Genomic DNA, 27961 nt, shown 5'->3' on the forward strand with positions numbered 1-27961 from the left:
CCAAATCTGCCAGACCGCCAGCAGATGAGGAAACCCTGGTTCCATCTTTGATCCTTAAACATCTTAGACTATTGCATTATATACTGTGGTATGCAGCCTATGCCTGCTAGGAGTGTCCCTAGAGCAGGGCCCAGGTCAAAAGTAAACTTTACACAAAGAACCCCAGTTAAAACACAATCTGAGTCATTAGATGACTTTCCCTCTTTGACCTGTAGAGGGAGCGGGAGAGCAGAAGTGCAGGTTTCCCATCCCCCACTCTATCCCAGGTTAGTTCCCTGGAAATCATTTCCACCTGAAGGTTTGGGGCGGGGCTGCAAACTTCTAGCTCAAAGAACTAAGCTGTTAGAGAGTCAGAGGCAGGAGGGACAGCCAGAGGATAGGCATCAGTGCTCAGGGCTGAGAGCTCTGAATAACAGTCAACCTCCAGAATGCATGGAGCTGACAGAGGCTGGAGAGGAAGCGCCTCTCAGTATGCTAGAAGAGCCTCATGATATGGAGCTGGACCCAGAGCCAAATGCTGAGCTGCCAAGTGAAGTCCTACCGATGGAACTGTGCTGCATCAAAAGCAAGTAACTGAAGCTGCATATGTCAGTACCTGAAGCCATGCTTATCTAAGTTGCTTTCAAGTGTTTGATAATCTGGACAGAGCTGAAGCGTGGTGGAGTGCTTATGAGAGCTGTAAAGGACTTATTTTGTTTTCTTTTGAAAGTTTGCTGTTTCCCTGGTGGGGAGAAGTACTGTTCCAGATACAGGCAGTGGGGTTTGCCCCTTGTTCAATGTGGTGGGATTGAGGGCCTATCGTTGGCAAGTTATTACCACACGGAGGACACTGCCTGGCCAGCACGTCAACTGCTGGGAAAGTCAGCACAGTGGCACTGACCTATGCTGGAGTTATCAGGCCTAAAGACTGTTTTGATTTTGGGGGGGTTTTTCTTCTTGTTTTTTTTTCATGAGTTTATAGACTGTGAATTGAAGGTGGAACCAGCCTTGCTGTGAGAAAGATTTTTGCTGTTTGCATTTGAAACTAACTTTAGTCAGTATCTTCTTAGAGACTGTTTGCTTATATATTGTTTTCGAATTGCTATTTTTGGGACCATTCTTATACACAGAACATCCTAACGAAGTTTGTGTATTATTCTGGCTGGAAGAATAAACCCAAGTTTGCATAAAGAATTACTTACCTGGTGTGGCGGTGTTTCTTACTCTGAACGTTTCACTTCTTTCCCTTGTGCCGCCCGCAGCGGCGCACAAGAGTTTTCCCTTGTCCCGGCATCACAGAACCCATTGCCCCGAGGTTGCCGGTGACAATACTTGGGATCTTTTAAGAAAACCATTAAATGGCTGAGAATCGTTAAGAATGCTGCAGTCCATCTCATTTATGGTCTCAAGAAATCGGATCCTGTAAGCTCGTATTACAAAAAACTACACTGGCTGCCAGTGGAAGCAAGGGTCATTTTTAAGTTTGCTTGCCTTTGATTCAAAATCACAACAGGTTCATCCCCAATCTATCTCATCATTTCAAATTTCCAGGCACAACTTGTACACGTAGTGCTTACTTGCTCACTTTTCCATCCTTGAAGGGCTATATCTACAAGAGATTCCTTGATAGAACATTATCATTCCAAGCAGGCAAATGGAATAAATTTTTAACCAGCTTTACTTCAAACGCACTTTCCTATCAAACTTTTAGGAAGTCAATTAAAATCTATCTCTTTGATAAATTTCGCTGACCCCATTTCTGCCTTGATGCATCTTTAAAATACTTCCAGATATATTTGATTAATCTTAACATGCTAATGTAATTTTGAAAGTTTTTTGTAATATCGCTGTCTGTATACAGTCTCTTTCTCTGTAAACCGCTCTGAACTGTTTGTACTATTGCGGTATATAAAATTAAAGTTGTTATTATTATTATTACTGCCTCCCGCCGACAAGCAGTACGCACGCAAAGGGGAGCCTGATATGCCGACACCCAAAGTCAGGTCTCCCTCGAGATGGCCAGAACATTTTGTGCACCCACCAGTCGAATCCACCATTTAGCACCCACATAAAACACACTTGTTCTGCTTTTTTGAAGCGCTCATAATGAATGCGCAAAAAACCTACACACAACGCCATACATAAACGGCAGCCTCAAGACCACTGTATGCTCCTTTTATTTCGTGTCGTGTCTTTTTTTTTTTTTTAGCTTCTCACACAACTCACCAGCTATATCAAGAGAGCAGATCCCACAGGCACTCTAAACTGTAGTCTTTGCCTAACAGGTGGCCAGGTGTGCAGTTGAAGCTCCTCTACATTCAGAAAACTTGGAGAGGTGGAGGAAATGGAGGGAGGAACACGACCCTTCCGAGTGTGGCACCGCCAAGATCGGTAGGACCCCTGAAGGGTCCCCCAAGCTCTATCCGTACAGCAAAAGGGACAAGAAAGATTCACTAAACCAGATCCAACAGACCCAAAACAAACCTCAGCACAGACTGCACAAGCTTACCACTCCACCTGCTGGAAACTGAGAAAAGACTGATTGTAATAGGGACTGCACAGCCCACTTGTACTAAAGCCAAAAGTTAGTATCTCAGCCTCCACCAGCTGGCAGAGGAGCTAAGCAAACCTCTGCCTTTAGGTGCCCAGGAATAATGATAATTGCACAAATATTTCCGATCAAAAATTGTTTATTGAACTTTAACAGAAATTTTAATTCAAAAGGCATTTTGTGCAATGGAGCTTCATACAATCAAGCGTGAAACACGCACCTCTCTTGAAACAATACGGGGCCTGGGGACCCAATGCTTATGCGTTCATTTATACGTTCACACTGACCAGTATGACATCACCCCTCATCAACCAATTAGCCAAGAGAGGCTGGCCTTAGGTATAAACAAAGAAAATTCCTTTTAACATAGTTACCAGCTCAAAGAAAAGTTTTACAAATTATATACAGCAATTTCTGAATGTGTAACACATTAGAGGAAAAGTTTGAATCCAAACCCAGCTCTCTGTCAGGAACTCGTGCTTTGGAGAAAACAGACAGCTTCAAATTTCACTGACACACACAAGAACAGAAAGACTCAGACCTCCCTTATTGAGACTTTCCTAATATGGGTTTTAAAATGTCACAGAGTAGAGAGAGTTGCCTAGCTTAAAGGTCAGATAGGTCAGACTACAGATGTTCCCTTTCAGGATTTCTTCAGGTTTAAAATATATAAAAATAAAATTTGCAAACAATTTCTCATGTCCATACATGTACAGTCACACATGGGATCCCATTTAGTCACTTAAGCGTCATATTTCATTCATATTCAATAATTCTTTAAAACATATTTTTAAAAGGTTTTCTTCTCTACCCGGCATTGGAATGTGAAATCAGATATTCTCCTAGCTAACCAGTTCAAGAACATCTGTTATTAATTAGGCCATGAGGATCTTTTGGCGCGAACCCTTTATACTAGTGGTGCTCAACCTTGTCCTGGGGACCCCCCAGCTAGTCCAGATTTCAAGATATCCCTAATGAATATGCATGAGAGAGATTTGCATACCTGTCATCCATTACATGCAAATCTCTCTCATGCATATTCATTAGGGATATCTTGAAAACCCGACTGGCTGGGGGGTCCCCAGGACAGGGTTGAGAACCACTGTTTTAGACAAAGAAAAGGTACAAAGGAAGAAAGAAACATGGAGGCAGATTTAATACCTCTACAAGTGTGTTATGTATGTGTATATCTATCTGATGTCTCCTCTAGTCTTGCTTAATCCAGAAAAGTACATACAGCGAATATTATTATGCTTTTTCTTCCTAGTACCCCCTAGTGTTTTTCCGTTACTCTAGTTTTTCTGGCCCAGCTGCAATCCATATTCAGATTTTTATTTTTGTATACCAAAACCTTTCATAGGCTTCTACTTGGGCGTGGCCTTATCTATCACATATGCATCTAATTAGATTTACCCAGAATCATATGAAAGGCAGGTCAACGTATTCAAATTTTATATCTTGCACACTATCCATTCCAGTGCAGCATATCATAGTGCCCCCTGACTGCCACTACTCAGAGTGTAAACCCATCCATTTCTGTGCCGATCTGAAGGGATGCTAAATAATTATCTGTCTTTCCTGAGCCTCTTCAAGCATCACAATAACTCAAGAGCATTTCTTTCCTGATAAAAAAATATATAAAGACCAGATTACACACTAATCTTTACCTTTTATGAATGGCCATTTGTCTTTGCTGTTTTTCTGTCCTCGCTATAATTCTGCCTTTCACTGAGCGTGCCAAGAAGCCTTCTTCAATCCCTACCAGCTCTGCTACCCGTTTCATGGAAGTGGGCAGCTTCTCCCAAAGGCAGAAAAACTGGTACCAGTCTATAGTTGTCCATTCATCACACATAGGCGTGACCTGAAGAAACAAAACCAATTTAATAGTTCATAGTTTATTTTATTTGATATACCATCAATCGTTAAATTAATTGTGTTTATTATGAATTTTTGTACACTTGATGAAAGTTTAAAAATGAATAAAGAATTAAAAAAAAAAATGCATATCTAAGTGGTTTACAAGTTGTAAAAACACAGAAAAGTCATCTGGAGTGAATAAAAAAAATAAAAGGTACGCTAGGCGGCCTAAGTTACATCAGTAAAACCATATGTGCAGGGAGGGGATTTAGGTTTTCCTTAGAACAACTTGACAGGATACAAAAGGAGGGGAAGAATGAGGAGCGGAGACAAGATCTTGTATTAGGATGATGGCAGATAAGGTATGGTCAGACAATAAATGGAAATCATTAATCTGGGAAAATGCCTTTGTAAAATAATAATTCTTCAGGTTTTGTTTAAAACCCTTGTAAGAGGGTTGAAATCTAATGTCAAGGTGAAGTTTAGTCTAAAGTGAAAATCTTGAAATGGGAGCTACAACTTGATTCTTATTTGACTATCTGATAGGATAGAATGATTATGGAAATTTATTGGGCTGAATGTAAGGTGTGGGCAGAAGTGTAGGAAATGAGAGCACATCTAAGGAAAGGTGAAATACATGTATGGAGATCTTGGTGAGCCAATGTGAGAATCTTAAAAGGAATGTTATATGAAACGAGTAGCCATTGTTCACTTTAAAGTGAAGGTGTAACTACCAAATTTTTAATACCCAAAATGAGTTTTACAGCGATACTCTGGACTAATTGCAATCAAGGTAACCGAGAAGATGTTAAGTCTGATAGTAAGGCGTTACAATAATTCAAATTAGAGAAAACTAGAGAATGGATTGCCTTAAAGCTCTATGATCTGGAAATGGCCAGATGGAACATAGCTACCATAAGGTGAAAAAGAATTTCTTCACAAGGATGGGCATTGTAACTAACAGTATTGTCAATGATGACATTCCTTTGCAAGATTCTGTCAAGCTTCTCAATTTCCATAAGATGGTAGGAAAACTGGGAAGAGTAGGAGAATTACTGCTGGAAAACAGTGAAGTATCCAATTTAGTAGAGAGATCAGAAGCAAAAGTAGGAGAATTTGAATGACAGAGAGAAGTTGGATATTGTTAGCATAGACTGAATGAGAAGTGCAAGTGGAGCAAGATATATACTAAAGAGAATAGGCCCTAAGATGGAACTCTGAGGTATACCGGAAAGGGAAGGAGTGAAAAGTGGAAATAAAGTTCAGTCATCAAACCCAAAAAGATCTGTCAGAAAGATAGGTTTCAAACTATATATGGACAATGCCAGTGATGTTAAGAACTAATAGACGCTGAAGAAGAATAGAATAACCAATCAAATAAAAAATAGCAGATAATCTAGTAAAAAAGAACTTCCCTACTACAGTCAAAACTTAGAAGAATGAAGTGAGCGAATGCAAGTAAAGCTCTCTTAAAAGGTGTCCAAATTTTATGTTACTACTACTATTATTTATCATTTCTAAAGCACTGAAAGGTGCACACAGCACTGCACATTTGACATGTAATATAGACAGTCCCTTCTCTTAAGTGCTTACAATCTAATTTGGACAGAAAGACAGGTCATATAGGGGTTGGGCAGTTTCTTGCAGAGAGAATGATAGGATGGAGATAGGTAATTTTAAAGTGACTGGGAGTTAGGGGTTGAAATGAGCCTCAAAAATGTGGGCTTTAGCTTTGATTTGAATACTGCTAGAAACAGTCTGTTCCACGCACAGCACAGCATGATAGAAGGGACGGGTAGTGGAGGAGAAGGGTATGGATAGGAGGGACTTGCCTGATGAACGAGTTCATAGGAAGGGGGAGCATGGGGTGAAAAGTGAGGAGAGATATAAAGGGGCTGTAGAGTGAGTGCATTTGTAGGTCAGTAAGAGGAGCTTGCATTGTATTTGGAAATGGATGCAGAGCCAATGAAGTGACTTGAGGAGAGAGGTAATGTGAATATGGCAGCTCTCGCAGAATATAAGTTATGCAATAGAATTTTGCACAAATTGAAGGGAAGAGAAATGGTTGAGTGGAAGACCTAAGAAAAACAAATTGCAGTAATCTAAGTGAGAGATGATGAGAGTGTGGATAAAGGTTTTCGTAGTGTGCTCGGAAAGGAGAGGTCAGACTTTGGTAACATTATAGAGGCAGAAGCAACCCAATCTATAGCTCTATGATACAAGGTTTCATATTAGGAATCACCACCAGAAAAAGGACTAGGCGTCATCATCAATGATATTCATTGACACCCTCTGCTCAGTGTGCAGCAACAGGTAAGAAAGCAAACAGAATGTTAGTAATTATTAGTAAAGGAAAGGAGAACAAAAACGGAGAATATTGTAATGACTTTGTATCACTCAATGGTACAACTGCTCCTCAAATATTGTATGCCATTCTGGTCACCACATCTCAAAAAAAAAAAAAAAAAAAGGATATAGTGGAATTAGAAAAGGTACACAGAAGGGTGATGAAAATGATAAAGGGGATGGGACAACTTCTATGAGGAAAAGCTAAAGAAACTAGGGCTTTTTAGATAGGAGAAGAGTCGGCTGAAGGGAGATATAGCAATGTTACTTACCGTAACAGTTGTTATCCAGGGACAGCAGGCAGCTATTCTCACTAGTGGGTGATGTCATCCGACAGAGCCCCGATACGGACATCTTGCAAGCATGTCTTGCTTGAAGAAACTCAGAAGTTTCGAGATGCCCGCACCGCGCATGCGCCAGTGCCTTCCCGCCTGATGTACCGGGCGTGTCTCCTCAGTTCAGGTAGCTAGCCTGAGAAGCCAACCCAGGGGAGGTGGGTGGGACGTGAGAATAGCTGCCTGCTGTCCCTGGATAACAACTGTTACGGTAAGTAACATTGCTTTATCCCAGGACAAGCAGGCAGGTATTCTCACTAGTGGGTGACCTCCAAGCTAACCCCAATGGGATGGTGGGAGAGTTGGCAACTTAAGAGAACAAATTTTGTAACACTGTTTGGCCAAACAGTCCATCCCGTCTGGAGAAAGTATCCAGACAATAATGAGAGGTAAATGTATGAACCGAGGACCAAATGGCAGCCTTACAAATCTCCTCAATCGGTGTCGATCTGAGGAAGGCTACCGAGGCTGCCATTGCTCTGACCTTATGGGCTGTGACCTTACAGGGAAGGGATAATCCAGCCTGGGCATAGCAGGAAGAGATACAAGCCACCATCCAGTTTGAGATGGTGCGCTTCGATACAGGTCGTCCCAACTTGTTTGGATCAAAGGAGACGAAAAGTTGAGGAGCAGTTCTGTGTGGCTTTGTGCGATCCAAGTAGAAAGCTAGAGCACGTTTACAGTCCAGAGTGTGCAAAGCAGATTCCCCAGGATGAGAATGAGGCTTTGGAAAGAACACTGGAAGCACGATGGATTGGTTGATGTGAAATTCAGAGACCACTTTAGGCAAGAATTTTGGATGAGTACGAAGGACCACCTTGTCATGATGGAATACAGTGAACGGTGGATCCGCCACTAGGGCCTGAAGCTCGCTGACCCGGCGAGCAGACGTGAGGGCCACCAGGAAAACCACCTTCCAGGTGAGATACTTAAGTGGAGCCTTGTTGAGAGGTTCAAACGGAGGCTTCATAAGATGAGACAGGACAACATTGAGATCCCAAACCACAGGAGGAGGTTTGAGAGGAGGGTTGACATGGAAAAGTCCTTTCATAAATCTGGAAACCACAGGATGAGCAGACAAAGGTTTCCCCTGTAGAGGCTGATGGAAAGCCGCAATAGCACTCAGGTGGACTCGTATAGAGGTAGACTTGAGACCAGACTGAGACAGGTGTAGAAGATAGTCCAATACAGAAGATAGGGAAACTCGCTGAGGTTCCGTGGCATTGGAAATACACCAGGAAGAGAATCTAGTCCATTTTTGGGAATAGCATTGTCGAGTAGCAGGCTTCCTGGAAGCCTCCAAGACCTCCCTCACTGCTTGAGAGAACTGGTGAGGAGTTATGTTGAAAGGAACCAAGCTGTCAGGTGGAGAGACTGCAGGTTGGGATGAAGTAGCGAACCTTGATGTTGAGTAAGTAGTGAAGGAAACACTGGAAGAAGTACTGGCTCCCTGCTGCACAGTTGAAGTAGAAGGGAGTACCAAGGTTGTCTGGGCCACCGAGGAGCAATCAGAATCATGGTGGCATGGTCTGATCTCAACTTGACCAGAGTCTTCTGAATGAGAGGAAAGGGAGGAAACGCATATAGGAAGCGATTCCCCCATTCCAGTAGAAAGGCGTCTGCCTCGAGGCGGAGAGGAGTGTAGATCCTGGAGCAAAACTGAGGCAGTTTGAAGTTGTGGGGGGCTGCAAAGAGGTCTATCTGAGGTGTTCCCCACTGAGCAAAGATCTGATGAAGGGGTTTGGAATGGAGCGTCCATTCGTGAGGCTGGAGAAGACGACTCAATTTGTCTGCTAAGACATTGTCTTTCCCCTGAATGTAGACAGCTCTGAGGAAGGTGTTGTGACGAACCGCCCAATCCCATACTCGAAGAGCTTCCTGACAAAGAGGGGCCGAGCCCGTGCCCCCTTGTTTGTTGACATAATACATGGCGACCTGATTGTCTGTGCGAATAAGGACCACCATGTCGTGAAGCAGATGCTGAAAAGCTTGGAGAGCATTGAAGATGGCTCTGAGCTCCAGAAGATTGATTTGATGGAGTCGCTCCGCACTGGTCCAGAACCCCTGAGTGCGAAGACCATCCAGATGTGCCCCCCATGCATAGTTCGATGAATCGGTTGTGAGAACTTTCTGGTGGGGAGGAGAGTGAAACAGCAAACCTCTGGATAGATTCGAAGAGGTCATCCACCAGAGAAGAGACTGCCGTAGAGCAGGAGTGACGACAATGTGACGGGATAACGGGTCGGACACCTGAGTCCACTGAGATGCCAGGGTCCATTGAGGAATTCTGAGATGTAGTCTGGCAAAAGGCGTCACATGAACTGTAGATGCCATGTGGCCCAAGAGGACCATCATGTGTCTCGCCGAGATGGACGGGCGAGAAGACACCGACTGGCAGAGCAGAAGGAGAGCATCCATGCGTTGAGGAGGAAGGAATGCTCGCAGTTGAATGGTATCCAGAACTGCCCCGATAAAGGGGAGAGACTGGGTGGGCTGAAGATGAGACTTGGGGAAGTTGATCTCGAAGCCCAAACTCTGCAGGAAACAAATTGTAGTCAAGGTCGCCGAAATGACCCCTGGAGCTGACGGTGCCTTGATGAGCCAGTCGTCGAGGTATGGAAACACCTGAAGACCCATGTTCCGGAGTGCAGCGGCCACCACCACCAGACACTTCGTGAAGACTCTGGGAGACGAGGAAAGGCCGAATGGAAGCACTCGATACTGCAGATGTAGATGTCCCACCCGAAATCTGAGAAACTTGCGGGAGGCCGGATGAATCGGGATGTGAGTGTAGGCCTCCTTGAGGTCCAGAGAGCATAACCAATCGTTCTGCTCGAGGAGGGGATAGAGAGAAGCAAGGGTCAGCATGCGGAACCGCTCCTTGACCAAAAACTTGTTGAGGACTCGAAGGTCCAAAATGGGACGCAGATCGCCCGTCTTCTTCGGAACCAAGAAGTACCGGGAGTAGAACCCCCGGTTTTGCTGATCTAATGGCACCGGCTCGACGGCCCGAAGCCGAAGAAGAGCCTGAGCCTCCTGGAGAAGAAGAGTGGTCTGCGTCGAGTTGGAAGGATACTCTCTTGGCGGGTGGTCCGGGGGGACCCGTTGGAAATGAAGAGAGTATCCCTCTCTTACGATGGTAAGGACCCAGAGGTCCGTGGTGATTGTCTTCCATCGATGACAAAAATGATGGAGACGACCCCCGATGGGAAAAACGGGAGGAGACAGAACGAAGTCGGTTATGCTCCCTGGAAGAGAGTCAAAAAGGCTGAGTAGCCTTGGGTGCAGCCGGCATCTGAGGCTTCTGTTGAGGCTTCTGAGGAGGCTGTCTCTTTGCAGGCTGTCTCGCAGGAGGAGTCTGTCTCGGCTGATAACGCCGCTGGTAAATCAGAGGCGGCCTAGAGGGACGAGACTGCTGAGGCTTAGGCTTAGGCCGCAGGATAGACTGGAAGGACTTCTCATGGTCCGAAAGCTTTTTAGTAACAGTCTCGATAGACTCATCGAACAGATCCGCCCCCGCACAAGGCACATTAGCAAGCCTGTCTTGGAGGTTCGGATCCATATCAATGGTACGAAGCCATGCCAGGCGACGCATGGCGACCGAACAGGCCGCAGCACGTGCCGAGAGTTCGAAGGCATCGTAGGAGGATTGCATGAGCTGCAGTCGTAACTGAGAAAGGGTCGCCACCACTTCCTCAAATTCGAATCGAGCTTGAGCATCGATAAAAGGGATGAACTTGCGGAGCACCAGCAAGAAAAAATCCAAATATGAAGAGAAGAAGAAATTGTAATTAAGCACTTGAGTCGCCATCATCGAATTCTGGTAGATACGTCTACCAAATTTATCCATTGTCCTCCCTTCATGGCCCGGTGGTACTGAGGCGTAAACCTGGGAGGGATGAGATCGTTTGAGGGAGGACTCGACCAGAAGAGACTGATGAGAAAGTTGTGCCCCCTCAAACCCTTTGTGATGGACGATGCGGTATCGAGCATCCAATTTACTGGGAACTGCAGGGATAGAATACGGTGTCTCAAAACAACGCATGAAAGTCTGGTCAAGCAATTTATGCAGAGGAAGGCGAAGTGTCTCCGCTGGAGGGTGAGGCAAATGCATGGTGTCAAGATACTCCTTAGAATATCGAGAACCAGTGTCCAAAGTCACATCCAAATCATCCGCCATTTGTCGAAGAAAGGAGGAAAAAGACAGTTGGTCCGCGAGCGCCGGCCGGCGAGACGGACTAGAAGAAGTGGAAGCCTCTGGATCCAGAGAGAGCTGAGAGCGGCAAGGAGAATAGGAGGTAGATGGTTCCTCATACTCCGGTCCCTCAGGCGGGGATAAATCTGACGAGGAGTATCCCATACGCTGGATTTTCTTTTGCGGGGACACCTCCGAATGACGTGAGGAGTGGCGAGATGAGTGGCGAGATCGATGCCCCTCCCGGTGACGGGATGGGGAGCGAGATCTTCTGTGCATCGCACGATCCCCCGAAGCCTCCAAGGAATGGATGGGACTTGATGCAGTGGATCGCAGAGGTGGTAAGGATGCGGACTCACGCAGCGCCACCCAAGTCTGGTATGGAGTGCGGAAGAACTCTTCCTGCGATGCAGTATGCCCAGGACTTCGACTATCAGGGGCTGACACAGCACTCTGCTGTCGAGGGGGCGTGATGGGCTCCAAAGGCGGCATGTCACTAAACGAAGCCCGCCTGGAAACATCCGCCGCCCTCCGCCGATCCTCCTCGTCGAGCAGAGAGATCGTACGATGAGGAGGAGGGGGAGGGGGCGGGCCGCCCCCCGGGACCGAGACCGGGAGGTCACCCTGAATGGAGGCGATAAGCCGGGGTCCCATAGACTGCATAAGCTCAACAAATTGAGCTTCCAGCAGGGATCGCAGCGAAGCCGATATGGAGGGATCCGCACCGAAAGGGGGTCCTCCAGCACGGTCTTCGCGCTCCTTAGTGGCCAAGTGCTTTTGCTTGCTAGCTTTAGGCACTTTGATGACCACCGGAGGGACAGTGGAAGGCGGTACCTGAGCCGAGGAGACGGGGACAGGCACCGATGCTGAACCGGAAGCAGAAGTCGGGGTGAACGATGCCGGCTTCACGATGCTAGATGCAGGAGTTGTCGATGCAGGCTTCGAACGAACTGGTGAAACCGCAGTGGAAGTTGAAGCAGACGGCTCTTTAGCAGACACCATCTTAAACATCGACTCCCAAAGTAAGCAGCGCCGTTTGAACGATCGCGCAGTGAGCGTGGAACAAGGCCGGCACGATTTCGGAACGTGTTCTGGACCAAGACACTGAAGACAGCGTCGATGCGGGTCCGTCAACGAAATCGCACGCTGGCACTTGCTGCACTTTTTAAAACCGGTGATTGGCCGGGACATAGGCCGGAAAATGGTCGCCGCTAGGTCGAAGGCGCTCGGCCTAAGCCACGAGGCCGGCCCGGCCGAACCGCCGGAAGAAATAATTTTAAAGTTTTTTTTTTTTTTTTTTTTAAACAACTTAAAATTTGAAATAAATCAAATAAACAACAAAACGCGGTAGTAAAGAAGGCAAATATACTGAAAATCAGTCAGCGCAGATTGAAGTGAAACTTCTCAGCTCCGCGGAAAGAAAAGAACTGAGGAGACACGCCCGGTACATCGGGCGGGAAGGCACTGGCGCATGCGCGGTGCGGGCATCTCGAAACTTCTGAGTTTCTTCAAGCAAGACATGCTTGCAAGATGTCCGTATCGGGGCTCTGTCGGATGACATCACCCACTAGTGAGAATACCTGCCTGCTTGTCCTGGGATAAGACAGAGATTTATAAAATATTGAATGGAAATACTGTTAGAGAATGTGGTAAGTTAGCTTACTAAGACAGACTTGGAAAAATCCACTGCTTATGTCTAGGATAAGCAGAATAAAATCTGTTTTACTCTTTTGAGATATTGCCAGGTAATTGTGATCTGGATTGTCAACTGTTGGAAACAGGATACTGGACTTGATAGAACTTTGGTCTGTCCCAATATGGCAATGTTTATGTTCTTATCAGTACCCCAGCACAATGGGAAACATTTCTGTACCTTTCTGACACATTTGGCTTCCAATTGCATTTTTTGGTACACTTCTCCCTCCATATTCATGGGTTCAGTTATTCACTCTTTCTATCCAATTTGTAAAAAGTTAGAGTTCACTAAAGCAGTCTCACATGTGGTTTTGTCTCACCCAGGACAGAGCAGACTGTTTTGCTGCAGCACTGTTGGGCCCGGAACAGAGCTGACTCCGCCCCTGATGGTTGCCGAGAGAAAAGGCCCTGACCAGTGCTGGAGAAGTGTGACTGTGAATTTTGCTGCAGTCTGGGGCATTGTACAATGCAATAACTTGTTTATACTCTACTATACTGTTACATAAACGAAAGAACTTATATCTTAATCTGTACATGCGAATATGTAGGGAATATTTATTCGCAAATTTATGGTATTCACGAGGGCTGTAACCCAAATACCTGCAAATATGGAGGAGAAAGTTATTCATGGATTTATGTTATTTGCGAAGGGGCTATGTACCTAATCCTCGCAAATATGGTAGGAGAGCTGTATTTAAGAATATTTGCCTTTTCTATCCAATTCAAAGAATAATCATTTGGAACAGATACCTCTTTGATCAAAGCTGTTCTGCTGATTTTATTTTATTTTTTTTACCACTACCTAGGTTCTTGCTTGTAGGATGACTAGTAAGATACACATACCAGATAAAGAATGTGCAGGTCATTCTCTAGGACAAAGCCCTTCATTGCTCTCTGGAGATCAGCAAAGATGCCCAGTGCCTCATATGGGGAAAGGGAGGAGGCAAGCGTAGCACAGCCCAGCTGTGTTGGATGATACACTTTAACTGCAATGAGAAAAGAATAAAATAGAGGACGTCAAAACCATGTATGTATACATTTATTAGGATTTATTAATCATCTTTTCAAGAAGAGATTCACTCAATGCAGTTCACAATACACTGAATAGTAATCAGGTACTCTTAAGTATTTTCCCTATCTGTCCTGGCAGGCTCACAATCTAACTGTGGTACTACTACTATTATTATTTCTATAGCACTGAAAAGGTGTATGCAGCGCTGTACATTTTAACATACAATAGACAATCCCTGCTCAGAAGAGCTTGCAATCTAATTTAGGCAGGACATTACAGGGTTGGGAAGATTATGGTAGAGGAAATGATACAGTGGGTAATAGGCATCTGACAGCAGTGAGTGGGAATTAAGAGTTGAAAGCGGTTTCAAAAAAGTGGGCCTTTAGCTTGGATTTGAACATTGCCAGAGATGGAGCACGATGTATTGATTCAGGCAGCCTGTTCCAGGCATACAGTGCTGCAAGAAAGAAGGGATGGAGTCTGGAGTTGGCAGTGGTACCTGGGGTAATGGAGGGTTAATCACACACACAGTAGCTAAGAGCCAACCTGCTACATGCACCTAGTAGGGGGCTAGCAAACCCTCTAAAGGGAAAGAGAATATAACATCATCTCTGCTTAATCTTAAATACAGAAGAAGAGGTCTCAGGATGGACACTGGCAATGTCCGAGGCAGAAACCACATGAATCAAAAGTCTGCACAGGGATGGCAGCACGGACTTCTGTGTATCGAGTAAAAACCTAATCTGTCATTCTGTTACATATACACAAGAGTTCGTACTTTAGCAAATGTACCAAAATCAGGGGCAGAGATCTTTGGAGGGACAAATGAACCTGCCCACAGAACAGAGGACCTAAAAGCAGCATCCTCTCAACCCACCACATCCACTCTGTGGAACTCTGTAAAGGCATGAAGAGTGGCCCAAGTAGCTGCACTACAGATTTCATCAAGTAAGACAGCCTGGGACTCCACCCAGAAGTCGCTACACTTCTTGTTGAATATGATGCAAGAGAGACAGGCAATGTAAGAAGAAAAAAATCATAATAGAAGCTTTGGAAGCTGGTTTGCCACGTCTCATGTGACTGGTCAGCACAAAAAGATGATCAGAAAGCCTAGAGTCATTAGTCCTTTCCAGGTAGATAAGCAGTGCTCTGCAAATATCCAGCTTGCGCAAAATTTGCCCTGTTTGGCGGAACCCATAAGATAAAAGGTGGGCATACAAAGTTCCTGATTGATATGGAAGGCAGGAACTGTGCACAGAGAAACATCCAACTCCATGAAACGGAGAAAAGGCTCCTGACATGAGAGGGCCTGCAATTCTGAAATCCTTCTCATTGAGACTATGGCAACCGAAACCACTGTCTTAACCATAAAGTCTAGAAGGGTAGCTTCCAAAAGAGGCTTGTATGGAGCACAAGTCAGGAATTTGAAGACCACACTGAGGTCCCAAGACGAGAATGGTCTGAGCAACGGGAATCTCAGTCTGAGCAGCCCCCCTCAAAAACCAAGTGACATCTGGGTGAGAAGCCAAAGACCATAGGCCACTCTAAGCCCTAAAGCATGAGATACTAGCTATCTACACTTCTGAGAGATGAAACCACAAGACCCTTTTCAAGGCCGGCTTGCAGGAAGGCAAAGATCACCATAACTGGAAGATCTTCCAGGTCTTAGCATAAGCCGCAACTGTCACAGGCTTCTTTGCTCTAAGAGGCTAACCTCTGAATAACCCTTCCAAATCAAGGCCATGCACTCAAAAGCCATGCCGTAAGACCAAAGATTTCAGATTCTCCAATGGAACAGGGCTTTGACTGAGAAGCGCCAGATGAACCAACAGTTCCAGGAACCTGCCTTTCTGTACACGCACTAGATCTAAATACCAAAGCCTGCGGGGCCAATTCAGGGTCATCAGGATCACCAGTCCTACAGATGATCCGACCCACCACGGCCCACAGCAGAAAAACAGAGCTGCCCTGCATTTTCCCCACTCAGCTCTTCGATAGAAGAAGCAGACTGTCTTTGCATTCTTGGCTGCAGCCATGAGATCCATGTCCGGTCTACCCCAAGTCTGAACCATAAGGGAAAATGTCTTCTGGGACAGCAACTGCTTTCCAGGATCCATCTGAGAGAGTCTGCAAGTGACATTCCACTCACCAGAACAACAACTGTGTCTCCAAGCGAAGGGAAGCGATTCTGGTGCCTCCCTGTCTGCTCACATAAGCCACTGCAATGGTGTTGTCTGAAAACACCTTGACAGCCTTCCCTGTCAGGAAAGATTACAACTCCAGCATGGCCAACTAAACGGCTCTCAGTTCCAGATGATTTATGAACCACTTGCTTTCCAATGAAGACCATCTTCCCTGGAGGAGCAAGTTGTGCAGCTGAGTTTTGCACCAATTGCAGGGGGGAGAGGCGGTTCAGCAGGAGACCTGTTGGAAGTAAACTGCAGTAGTCTAAGTGTGAAGCAACGAGAGTGTGGACAAGGATAGTGTACTCAGAGAGAAAGGGATAAATTTTGGGGATGTTGTAGAGAGAGAAGTGACAGGCTTTAGAAGCCTGTTGGATGTGTGTAGAAAATGAGAGGTCAGAGACAAAGATGACTCCAAGGTTGTGAGCAGAGGAGACTGGAATGATAATAGTATTATTTATACAGAGATGGAGAACAGAAGGAGAGGAGCAGAGGGTTTAGGAGGAAAGAGGAGTAGCTCAGTCTTGGACATGTTTAATTTCATCTAGCAGTGAGATATCCAGACAGCAATGTCAGCCAAACAGGCTGAGACTTTTTCTTGGACTTTAGGTGACATTTCGGGTGTAGAGAGGTAGATCTGGGAGTCATCAGTATATAGGTGATACTGGAAGTCATGGCAGATTAGAGTACCAAGGAAAGAGCTGAAGAGAGAGAAAAGAGGTGGTCCTAACACCAAATGCTAGCAGGATAGCAGTAGAAGAGGACCCACCAACACATATACTAAAGGTGCAATGGGCGAGGTAGGAGTCAAACCAGGAGCGGACAGGTTCACGGAATCCAAGCAAGGACAGTGTATCAAGGAGTTAACAGTGATTAACAGTATCAAAGGCAGCAGACAAGTCAAGAAGGATGAGGGTTAAGTAAAAGCCCTTAGATCTGGCCTGGAAGAGGCCACATCCAGTATATCCACTGGGTATTAGCAGTGTTACCAAAACACGTAAACTGTTAGGTGGGGTTTTTTCTTGTTTTAAAAAAAATTATTTTAATATTTTAGCTATTTTAGTTTTATATTATTCTACAATTGGTGGAGAAAAAGCCTCAGAAATGGAGCAAAAGCACCATCTGGTGTCAGTATGTGATATCTCACAATGCTCCTGATTTAATCATTGGCAAAAAACCCCACCAACCTTCCTATTTATCTAAAATATATTATTTTTTCTAATTTTATTTTAATTTTAAATTCTTTTATATTTTTTCTTTGATATATATCTCTTATTTAAAAATGCTATATAGAAAGACTAAACAGTGTATAAGCTTTCAAACTGCATACCAAATAATTTTCTTTGACTGCATACGCTATCACAGTTTGTGCCTTTTCAAATCATGCTTTTCAGTTCTTTTACAGCATACAGTGTATTCAGTAGCATCTCCACTATGAGAAACGGCAATCAAAATAAAGGAAATTTTCAACTTATCTCAAATACAACTTCTTACATATCCATTTCAACAGTTTTATAGTTTGTGCAATTCTTCCAATTCGCTCTTCTCATTCATCAGCCAGCAAATGGTATTAGCCGCTACACTGTACATATGTCTGTTCTGACTTAATATAGTTGGCTCACAGTCAAAATTTTCCCAAAAGAAAAAGATTGAAAGGAAAAGTTTCAATAATAATGAAACTCAGCTTTGGTTGGTTTGTTAAACAAACCTCTAATTTAAACACCGTTACTCCAGTGGACATCAGTATGAGCCATTTAAAAGGCGCCCAGTATGTGTTAAAGGCTCAGGCAGTGACTTTTCGATGACTTGCATCACCTAGACAAGGTCTAGATAAAGGCTGCCTCATACATCATGTTGTCCTTAGTGTAAAAAAGAAGACCTCAAATCTGTGAAAATAAGTAAATAAGCAAATCCCCTTTCAACCATTCACTCCTGGGATGCATCAAATAATCTCCCAAGACTTGTAAGATAAAGTGTCAATGGCAAAAAGTGCCTGTGCTAAAATAAAGTGTCAATGGCATAAAAAGTGCCTGTGCTGCAGTTAAAAAGCAGTATATCAAACAGTGAATACACAGTAGTGATTACAAAAAAATAAAAATAAATATAAAAATGCCCAAAAGAAAAATATATACCTATGAATATAAAATGAATCCAAGTATTCAAAGTCAATGCCTTAAAGGACTAGGAAATAATAGCACCAATGCATAGAATGGTGCCCACAGTTCATTAAATAAAGGTTGATGAAAAGACTTGAAGAAAATCAGTTCAATCATAAGAGAATACCTGTTCAAGTTCAAATTCTAGTAATGCGTATGTCCTGTAGTAATTCAGAGGGTTTTACATAACACCCATGTCAACCTTATTGCACACTAGCCCCAAGTTTCAAAAGAATGAATACTTAGCTTAACAATAAATAGCAAATATTGCTGTTGCTGGTAGAAATCTCCACTCAACAGAGCTCTGTTTCGTCACCTTCATCAGGAGCGGGGATCAATGAAAATGAAAAGGCGACAGATCAAATGAAGCTGTCCTCTTATGATTGAACTGATTTTCTTCAAGTCTTTTCATCAACCTTTATTTAATGAACTGTGGGCACCATTCTATGCATTGGTGCTATTATTTCCTAGTCCTTTAAGGCATTGACTTTGAATTAGAGAGTTGCGCGGGGACAGAAATCCCACCCGTCCCCACCCAAGTCCCACCCGTCCCCACCCGTCCCCGTGAGGACTCCCACCCGTCCCCACCCGTCCCCGCGAGGAATCCCCTACGTCCCCGCGAGGAATCCCTTACATCCCCACCCGTCCCTATAAACTACAGAAATAGTTATTTCATTTAATTATGCTACTGAATTAAAGGCTCTGGTAGAAACCCATTTAAAAATAAGCAAAAAGACTTTATTAATTTGGAAATATTAATTGGGAAGAATACATACTTTGTAAACGGGTTTCTACCAGAGCCTCTAATGTTTATAAATTTTTATCAACACAACTAATATACTACTTTATCCTTAAGCAAAAAAAAAAAAAAAATTTTTTTCCTACCTTTGTTGCCTGGTTTCTGCTTTCTTCATATTCTCATTCAATTCTTCCATTCACTGCCTCTCTTCTCTCTGTGTCTTCCATTTGCTCTGTTACTGTGCCTCTCCCTTTCTCCCCCCTCCCAAATTGGTCTGGCACCCATCTTTTTCCCTCCGCTCCCCCCATAGTCTGGCACCTCTGTCTTCTTTCCTGCCAGGGTCTTCTCCCCATTCCCTCTTCCCCATTTCCTTCCAGTGTTCTTCTCCCCTACCATCTTCCCCATGTCCTGTCAGGCAGCATCCTTCTCCCCCCTCTGCCTTCCCCATGTCCTTTCAGCGTCCTTCTCCCCCCTCTGTCTTCCCCATGTCCTTTCAGCGGCCTTCTCCCCCCTCTGTCTTCCCCATGTCCTTTCAGCGGCCTTCTCCCCCCCTGTTTTCCTCATGTCCTTTCAGCGGCCTTCTCCACCCCTGTTTTTCCCATGTCCTTTCAGTAGCATTCTCCACCCCTTTGTCTTCCCCAGTGCTTTCAGGGTCCTTCACCTCCCTCTGTCTTCCACATGTGCTTTCAGCATCCTTCCCCCCCCTCCTCCCGTTTACCCCATGTCCTTTCAGCGTCCTTCTCCACCCCTTTGTCTTCCCCAGTGCTTTCAGCGGCCTTCTCCCCCCTTAAGCGTCTTTTCTTCTCCACTCCACCTTTCCTCCCTCCCTGCCCCTTACCTTTGTGGCGTTTCCGCACCCGACCAACAACAGAACAGGCCCGGTTGGACAAATCTCCCTGTCCTGTAGCCGCGAATCTAAATTACCTTCTTACAGCAGCTGGAGTATTGAAGCTGCTGTAAGAGGTAATTTAGATTCGCAGCTACAGGGCAGGGAGGTTTGTCGGCCGGGCCTGTTGTCGGTCGATCGGGGGACCTGACCGGCTGTGCACATTCTTCGGGGCGGACCGCCCCCTCCCCCCTCTTTCGTTCGCCATTGCCTTCTTCCTACCTGCCCTGCCGCACACAGCCGACCGGAAGTCTTCCTGATGTCAGCGCTGACATCGGAGGAAGGGAGGGCTTTGCTTAAGCCCTCCCTCCGACGTCAGCACTGACATCGGGAAGACTTCCGTTCGGCTGTGTGCTGCGACAGTGCAGGTAAGGAGGAGGAGACTACCCTCGCGGCTCGAATGCACTGTGATCCAACCCCGCAGGAACCCCGCGACTCTCGGAGGCGTCCCCACGGGATCCCCGCGACCCTAGGGGGCGTCCCCACGGGATGCCCGTGACCCAAAGGGGGAACCCACAGGATCTCCGCGGGTCCCGCGGGATTCCCGTCATCCCCGTTCCCGTGCAGCTCTCTACTTTGAATATTTGAATTCATTTTATACTCATAGGTATATATTTTTCTTTTGGGCATTTTTATATTTATTTTTATTTTTTTGTAATCACTACTGTGTATTCACTGTTTGATATACTGCTTTTTAACTGCAGCACAGGCACTTTTTATGCCATTGACATTTTACTTTAGCACAGGCACTTTTTGCCATTGACACTTTATCTTACAAGTCTTGGGAGATTATTTGCTGCATCCCAGGAGTGAATGGTTGAAAGGGGATTTGCTTATTTACTTATTTTCACAGATTTGAGGTCTTCTTTTTTACACTAAGGACAACATGATGTATGAGGCAGCCTTTATCTATTCTAGACCTTGTCTAGGTGGTGCAAGTCATCGAAAAGTCACTGCCTGAGCCTTTAACACATACTGGGCGCCTTTTAAATGGCTCATACTGATGTCCACTGGAGTAACGGTGTTTAAATTAGAGGTTTGTTTAACAAACCAACCAAAGCTGAGTTTCATTATTATTGAAACTTTTCCTTTCAATCTTTTTCTTTTGGGAAAATTTTGACTGTGAGCCAACTCTTTTTCTTTTTTGAGATTTAGTTTGGACTTTATTGGCTTCTAAGTCCTTAAGGGTTTTTAGCGGTTTAGCTATTATTTCTGACTTAATATAAACACTAAACAACAACGCTTTTAAACCACTAAGTGAAACAAATAATGTGGAAACACAAGAAGCCACCTACCTCTTCCTCCATTCTTTATCTCTGTAAATAATACTGTCATCGTTCTGGTCTCCTCTGCTCGTAATCTTGGAGTCATTTTCTATGAACATCCAAACTGCTAAGGCCTGTCACTTCTATCTCTACATCACCAAAATTCACCCTTTCCTCTGAGCACACTTCTCAGACCCTTGTCCACACTCTCGTAACCTCACGCTTAGATTTACTGTAATCTACTTCTAACTAGCCTCTACCCCTGCAATCTGTGCAAAACTCTGCTGCACGACTCATCTTCTACCAACCTTGCTAAGCTCATGTCACGCCTCTCCTTAAATCACTTCACTAGCTCCCTATCTGCCATTGCATACAGTTCAAGCTCCTATTGCTGACCTACAAGTGTGTTCATTCTGCTGCACCTCAATATTTCTCCTCTTTTCTCTCTCCTTATACACCTCTCAGAGAATTCCGTTCCTCAGATAAACTGCTCTTAGCTGTACCCTTTGCCTTCACTGCCAATTCCAGACTTCATTGCTTTCATCTAGCTACCCCCTATGCTTGGAATAAAATACTCGAGTTTGGGAGGATCACGTGATGCAGTGAGGAGAGCAGAAGTATGTATCTGCTGCTCCCGGGACCTTGATCACACCGCTTGCTCTCCCTCTCCCATGCCTAGCAGTACCCCTTCTCCCTTCCCTCTCCAGCAATACCCCTCTCTTCTCTAGCCTAGCAGCAGCTCACTATGCAATTTTAACTTAGCAACACAGCTGCCGCTAGAAGTAGTTTACAAGGGGTTTCATCAGGCATCCTCTGAGGCCTTTGCTAGGCCGGCCCGCCTCACATCATTGAAGTGGGCAAGCCTAGCAAAGGCTCCGAGGCTGCCTAATGAAACCACGTGTAAACTACAGCTAGCAGCAGCTGTGTGGCTAAGTTAAAATCACATAGCTGTCACTGCTGGTCCATCTCCAGAGTTCCCGTCATCTTCTTCGGAGGGGGTTTGCCCTTAATGCTTGCCCAGAATGAAACCCGCTCTCGTGCTCTTTTTCCGCACACAAACAAATCACACACTGGCACAGATGCCACTCCACTGGAGTCTCCAATGGCGGCCCCTGACCCTCTTTCCTGCCTCGGTATGCGCCGGAAGCAGGGCGCCAATTGGCTGACGTGAAGAGGGAGGCATGAGGCTACTGGTTGGAGGAGAAGAGGAAAGCAGGAGCCCCGGCAGTAGAAGGCAGGAAGTTGCAAGACAGCCGACGCCAGAGCCTCTCTTCCTACCCAGTGTGCCACAACAAATCTGAGTTGTTACCTTCCTTAGAGCAACCGCAGGCCACAAAATAGTACCTGGGGGCCAGCATGCAGCCCATGGGCTGCGAGTTTGAGACTGCTGGCCTAAAGCATTGCTAGGAACTTTCCTATGCTGGATTTGGTTGTTAAAACAAACTTCTAAATATAACTATATAACTACAACTTCTAATATAACTATTATAGTTACCTTTCATGCTATTTCTGTCGATTTCCACAATCTGGATGAATTCATTCTCTAGCAACCAGTCCACACAGGCTTCAATTGCTCCACCTTGAACATTGACCTGGTCCCTCCTCTCTTTTTCTTGCTCTCCCTCCTTCAGATTGGCAGCCAAAAGGGTACAGGAAGCATAAATCCGCACATCTTCTGGGGTGTTGGCCATGCCACTCACTATTATCTGTCAAGATACAATGTGTCCATCATCATATGTGAAAAGAAAGGGAATAGACATAAATGACACTCTGAAACACACTCGCTTACATAGTAACATAGTAAATGACAGCAGATAAAGACCTGAACAGTCTATCCTGTCTGCCCTATAATTACATTTATTACAATTTCATGATTAAATTAAAGCGTCTTTTTTCTTTGTTATTTCTGGACCATAGACTTTAGAAGTCTACCCGACTACTGGAGTCTACCCGACTACTGGAGTTGCTGTCAAAGCTCACTCCACTCTATCCAAACCATCTCATCATTTGCAAGATTCAGACTGTGAAAGTTTGCCCAGCACCATCCTCATGTTCCAAATTGCTGGGGGTCCTGTCATGGCCCTCCCAATCCCCATCCTCAACCAAATTGACATATATGGGAAACAGATCTTGCAAGTCTGCCCAGTACTGGCTTTAGTTCTTCAATTTATACCATTCATATTCTATTTAGAGATCCTCTGTATTCCTGTATCCTGCTTTTTTAAATTCTGTCACCATTTTTCTCTCCACCACCTCCCTCAGGAGGGTATTCCAGGCATCCATCACCCTCTCCATGTAAAAACAAGCAATAAACTTCTGCGCTGATGAGATATACTCAATTGTGAGATATACTCAATAGTGAGTATATCTCACCAGCGCAAAAGTTTATCCCTTGTTTTTATTACTTAATCCACAAGCCTGCTTTTAGGACCTAAAGGGACCCCTGAGGAAGACATAGTGTCGAAACACGGACCGTGTTGGGTCCATATGTTTCCAGCGGTTCAGGCCCTAGACATTTTTATGTGGATTATTTGTTCCAATAAAGCCTTCATCTTGGACATCAATTCTCCACAAGTTTTTTGTTTTGGATTAAGTGACTTGCACAGTGTGACAAGGAGCAGCATTGGGTGCAGACGCAGCAGCTCTATCAGTGAGCCATACCTTCCCTTAAAAACTGCCAGAACTGAAAAAGTGCTGTGAAGTACTAAGTAAAACCACAAAAATCAAATACATCATGGCTCAGTGCTAATGATGTGTTCTATACTGAACCTAAGAACCTAAGAATAGCCTTACTGGGCCCAGTAGCCCATTCTCATGGTGGCCAAAACCCAAGGAGTAGCAATATTCCATGCTACTGATACAGGGCAAGCAGTGGCTTTCCCCATGTCTTTCTCAATAACAGACTATGGACTTTTCCTCCAGAACTTGTCCAAACCTTCCTTAAAACCATCTACACTATACTCTCTTCAACATATTTATAAACGACCTGGGAATTGGTACGACGAGTGAGGTGATTAAATTTGCAGACGATACAAAGTTATTCAGAGTAGTGAAGACGGAGGAGGGTTGCAAAGACCTGCAACGTGGCATAAACACGCTCGAGAAATGGGCTGCGACATGGCAAATGAGGTTTAACGTGGATAAGTGTAAGGTGATGCATGTTGATAACAAAAATCTTATACATGAATACAGGGTGTCCGGTGGAAGTACTTTGAAAGACCTCCCCCCAGGAAAGAGACTCAGGAGTACTGGTTGACAAATCAATGAAACCGTCCACGCAATGTGCGGTGGCGGCGAAAAGGGCCAACAGAATGCTAGGAATGATTAAGAAGGGGATCACAAACAGATTGGAGAAGGTTATCATGCTGCTGTACCTTGCCATAGTACGCCCTCACCTGGAATACTGCGTCCAGCACTGGTCACCGTACATGAAGAAGGACACAGTACTACTCGAAAGGGTCCAGAGAAGAGCGACTAAAATGGTTAAGGGGCTGGAAGAGTTGTCGTACAGTGAGAGATTAGAGAAGCTGGGCCTATTCTTCTTTGAAAAGAGGAAACTGAGAGGGGACATGATCGAAACATTCAAGATAATGAAGGGAATAGACTTAGTGGATAAAGACAGGTTGTTCACCCTCTCCAAGGTAGAGAGAACGAGAGGGTACTCTCTAAAGTTAAAAGGGGATAGATTCCGTACAAACGTAAGGAAGTTCTTCTTCACCCAGAGAGTGGTAGAAAACTGGAACACTCTTCCGGAGGCTGTTATAGGGGAAAACACCCTCCAGGAATTCAAGATAAAGTTAGACAAGTTCCTGCTGAACCAGAACATATGCAGGTAAGGCTAGTCTCAGGGCACTGGTCTTTGACCTAAGGGCCGCTGCGTAAGCGGACTGCTGGGCACGATGGACCACTGGTCTGACCCAGCAGTGGCAATTCTTATGTTCAACTTCTGGCAATGTATTCTACAGCTTAACTATTCTCTGAGGGGAAAAAAAAAAATTTCCTCCTATTGGTTTTAAAAAATATTTCCCTGTAACTTCTTCGAGTGTCCTCCTAGTCTGTAATTTTTGATGGAGTGAAAAATTGATCCACTTGTACCTGTTCTACTCCACTCAGGATTTTATAGACTTCAATCATATCTCCCCTCAGCCTTCTGTTTTCCAAACTGAAGAGCCCTAACCATTTTAGTCTTTCCTCATACGAGAGGAGTTTCATCCCCTTTACCATCTTGGTCATTCTTCTTTGAACCTTTTCTAGCGCTACTGTATCTTTCTTGAGATAAAGAGACCAGAAATGAACGCAATATTCCAGATGAGGTTGCACCATGGAGCAATACAGGGGCATTATAACATTCTTAGTCTTGTTAACTATCCCTTTTTTAATAATTCCTTGCATCCTATTTGATTTTTTGGCTGCCGCCACACATTGGCAGAAGGTTTCATCGTATTGTCTACGATGATACCCAGATCCTTTTCTTGGGCGCTAATCCCCAAGGTTGACCCTAGCATCCGATAACTGTGATTCAGGTTATTCTTCCCAATGTGAATCACTTTGCATTTGTCCACATTAAATTTCATCTGCCATTTGGACGCCCACTCTTCCAATTTCCTAAGGTCCACCTGCACTTTTTCACAATCCTCATGCGTTTTAACAACTTTGAACAGTTTAGTGTCATTTGCAAATTTAATCACCTCACTTGTCGTTCCAATTTCCAGATAGTTTCATAGTTTATTTAAATTTTGATTAAACGCTTATCCAAAGGTACAAAGCGTTGTACATAGTGATTAAAAATAGCTGAGAGACAAACATTTTAAATAATTAGACATAAACCAACTAAACAAACATACTTATAACATGGAAACATTAGGGAGAAAAGGGGAGAACTACAATTTCTTAGAAAGAGTACATAAAAAGGGAAATACAATAGGAAGGGGGACAAGTTAGGTAAGTACGTGTGTAAAAAATCAGTTATAGGCATCTTTAAAAAGTAAGCATTTAAGGCTGCTTTTAAATTTCTGCAAGTTTTGTTCGACTCTGAGGTATCGAGGGAGAAATTTCCAAATTAAAGGGGCTGTGACTGAGAAAATGAGAGTACGACGGGTACCAATTATCTTTAGGGATGGGACATTAAGGGAATTCTATGAAGCTGATCTTAAATTCTGGGAGTGTCATAAGGGATCAGTAGTCTCTCTATGAATACCGGGGTATTGGTTTGCATAGTTTTAAAAGTCAAGAGGGCTATTTTATAGGTAATCCTATGTAAAATAGCACCAGTCCTAGACCCCTGCGGCACTCCACTGTTTACTCTCCTCCATTGAGAAAAATGAACATTTAACCCTACCCTGTTTTCTATCCGATAACCAATTCCTAATCCACAACTGAACTTTGCCACCTATCCCACGACACTTTAATTTTGAAAATCTAGATACACTATATCAACCAGCTCACCTTTATCCACGTTTATTTATACCTTAAAAGAAGTCAAGCAAATTGGTGAGGCAAGATCTCCTTCGGCTGAACCCATGCTGACTCCGCCTCATTAAATCATGTTTGTCTACGTGTTCCACAAATTTATTCCCAAACTCTGGCACCAGCTATTTTGGTTGAGGCTAAGGATGCTGCCATATTCATGATTTATTGGGCAACTATTCCCAGTCTTCACAGAATGGTTAACAGGAAAAGTAGTGGCCTAGTGATTAGAAAGCAGACAGGGAAAACAAGGTTCAAGTCTGATTTCCTCCACTGATATTGACCTTGGGCAAGTCACCATCTCCCAATGCATCAGGTATTCATTTAACTATAAGTTCTTAAGGGCAGAATGTATTTACCTCTGAATATTAATTATTCTATAAGCCATCTTGAGCAAAGATACTTATCTGTAGCAGGTGTTCTCCAAGGACAGAAAGCATATATTCTCACACATGGGTGATGTCATTCACGGAACCTGGTATGGATACCAAGTGCACTATCACTAAATTTTTAGGCAGTGCCTATACTGTATGCATATCGGTGACTTTCCTCCCAATATAGACTCGCGGGACCATCAATTCAGTAAAAGAAAGTCTAAGATGCCAACTAGGGGAGGTGGGTGGGTTGTAAGAGTATATGCCTGCTGTCCTCTGAGAATACCTACTACAGATATGCAACTTTGCTTTCTCAAAAGACAAGCAGGCATAATATTCTCACATGTGGGACTCTCAAGCTGCCAGGATCATGGCTCTGAACAAGGATAATGGATATATAAACATGAGCCTGGCAAAACCCAAGTGGGTTGGAATAAAAGATTAGATTCTTACTTTGATAATTATCTTCTTTCTGTTAATATACATAGGAGTTTGTATGTTAGGTGATCAGTCTGTGCTTGTGAACAGTTGCAGAAGGATGTCAATCACATCTTTCAGCTCCTTCACCTTGAAGTATAGTGCCCTCTTCAGTTTGTACCAAAGCAATTGATCTCCATGTAATAGAAGAAAAGAGAAGGAGGATCACGGGGAATTTCACCAGAGATATCATACATTTCTGATCTGCTCTGTAACTCATGAAAAAAAACAATTAGCAACTTGAACTTCAAGCACAGATGTATCAATAAATCAACCTGCTGTGTGCATTTAGCACTAACAGATCAGGAGCTCCAAAGCTCAACAAACTCATTACATTATTAGTAATTTATTCATACATGTTCATCCAATTGTCAGGACAAGAATTCCAGTTCCAGACTATAGAGTTGTCAGAGGAAGAAAGCAGGCTAATTGTAAAACTCATAGG

General features: G+C 44.3%; 1 protein-coding gene across 8 annotated transcripts in view; it reads right to left on the reverse strand.

The window, feature by feature from the left end:
• The window catches only part of POLQ (DNA polymerase theta), a 321333-nt gene that overhangs the window by 164790 nt on the left and 128582 nt on the right, over window positions 1-27961 (reverse strand). For all 8 annotated transcript variants that reach the window (XR_004539268.1, XR_004539267.1, XR_004539270.1 and 5 more), the window contains 3 exons: window positions 22695-22905; window positions 13802-13944; window positions 4198-4391 (listed from right to left, as the gene is read on the reverse strand). Coding sequence is in view for 4 of the 8 variants with exons in the window: in XM_033942580.1 (XP_033798471.1) it covers window positions 4198-4391; window positions 13802-13944; window positions 22695-22905 (548 nt within the window). In the remaining 4 variants the exon portion in view is untranslated. The remainder of the gene's footprint in view (window positions 1-4197; window positions 4392-13801; window positions 13945-22694; window positions 22906-27961) is intronic.

This window comes from Geotrypetes seraphini, chromosome 4, assembly GCF_902459505.1.
Source record: "Geotrypetes seraphini chromosome 4, aGeoSer1.1, whole genome shotgun sequence".
In the NCBI taxonomy this organism is placed as follows: Eukaryota; Metazoa; Chordata; class Amphibia; order Gymnophiona; family Dermophiidae; genus Geotrypetes; species Geotrypetes seraphini.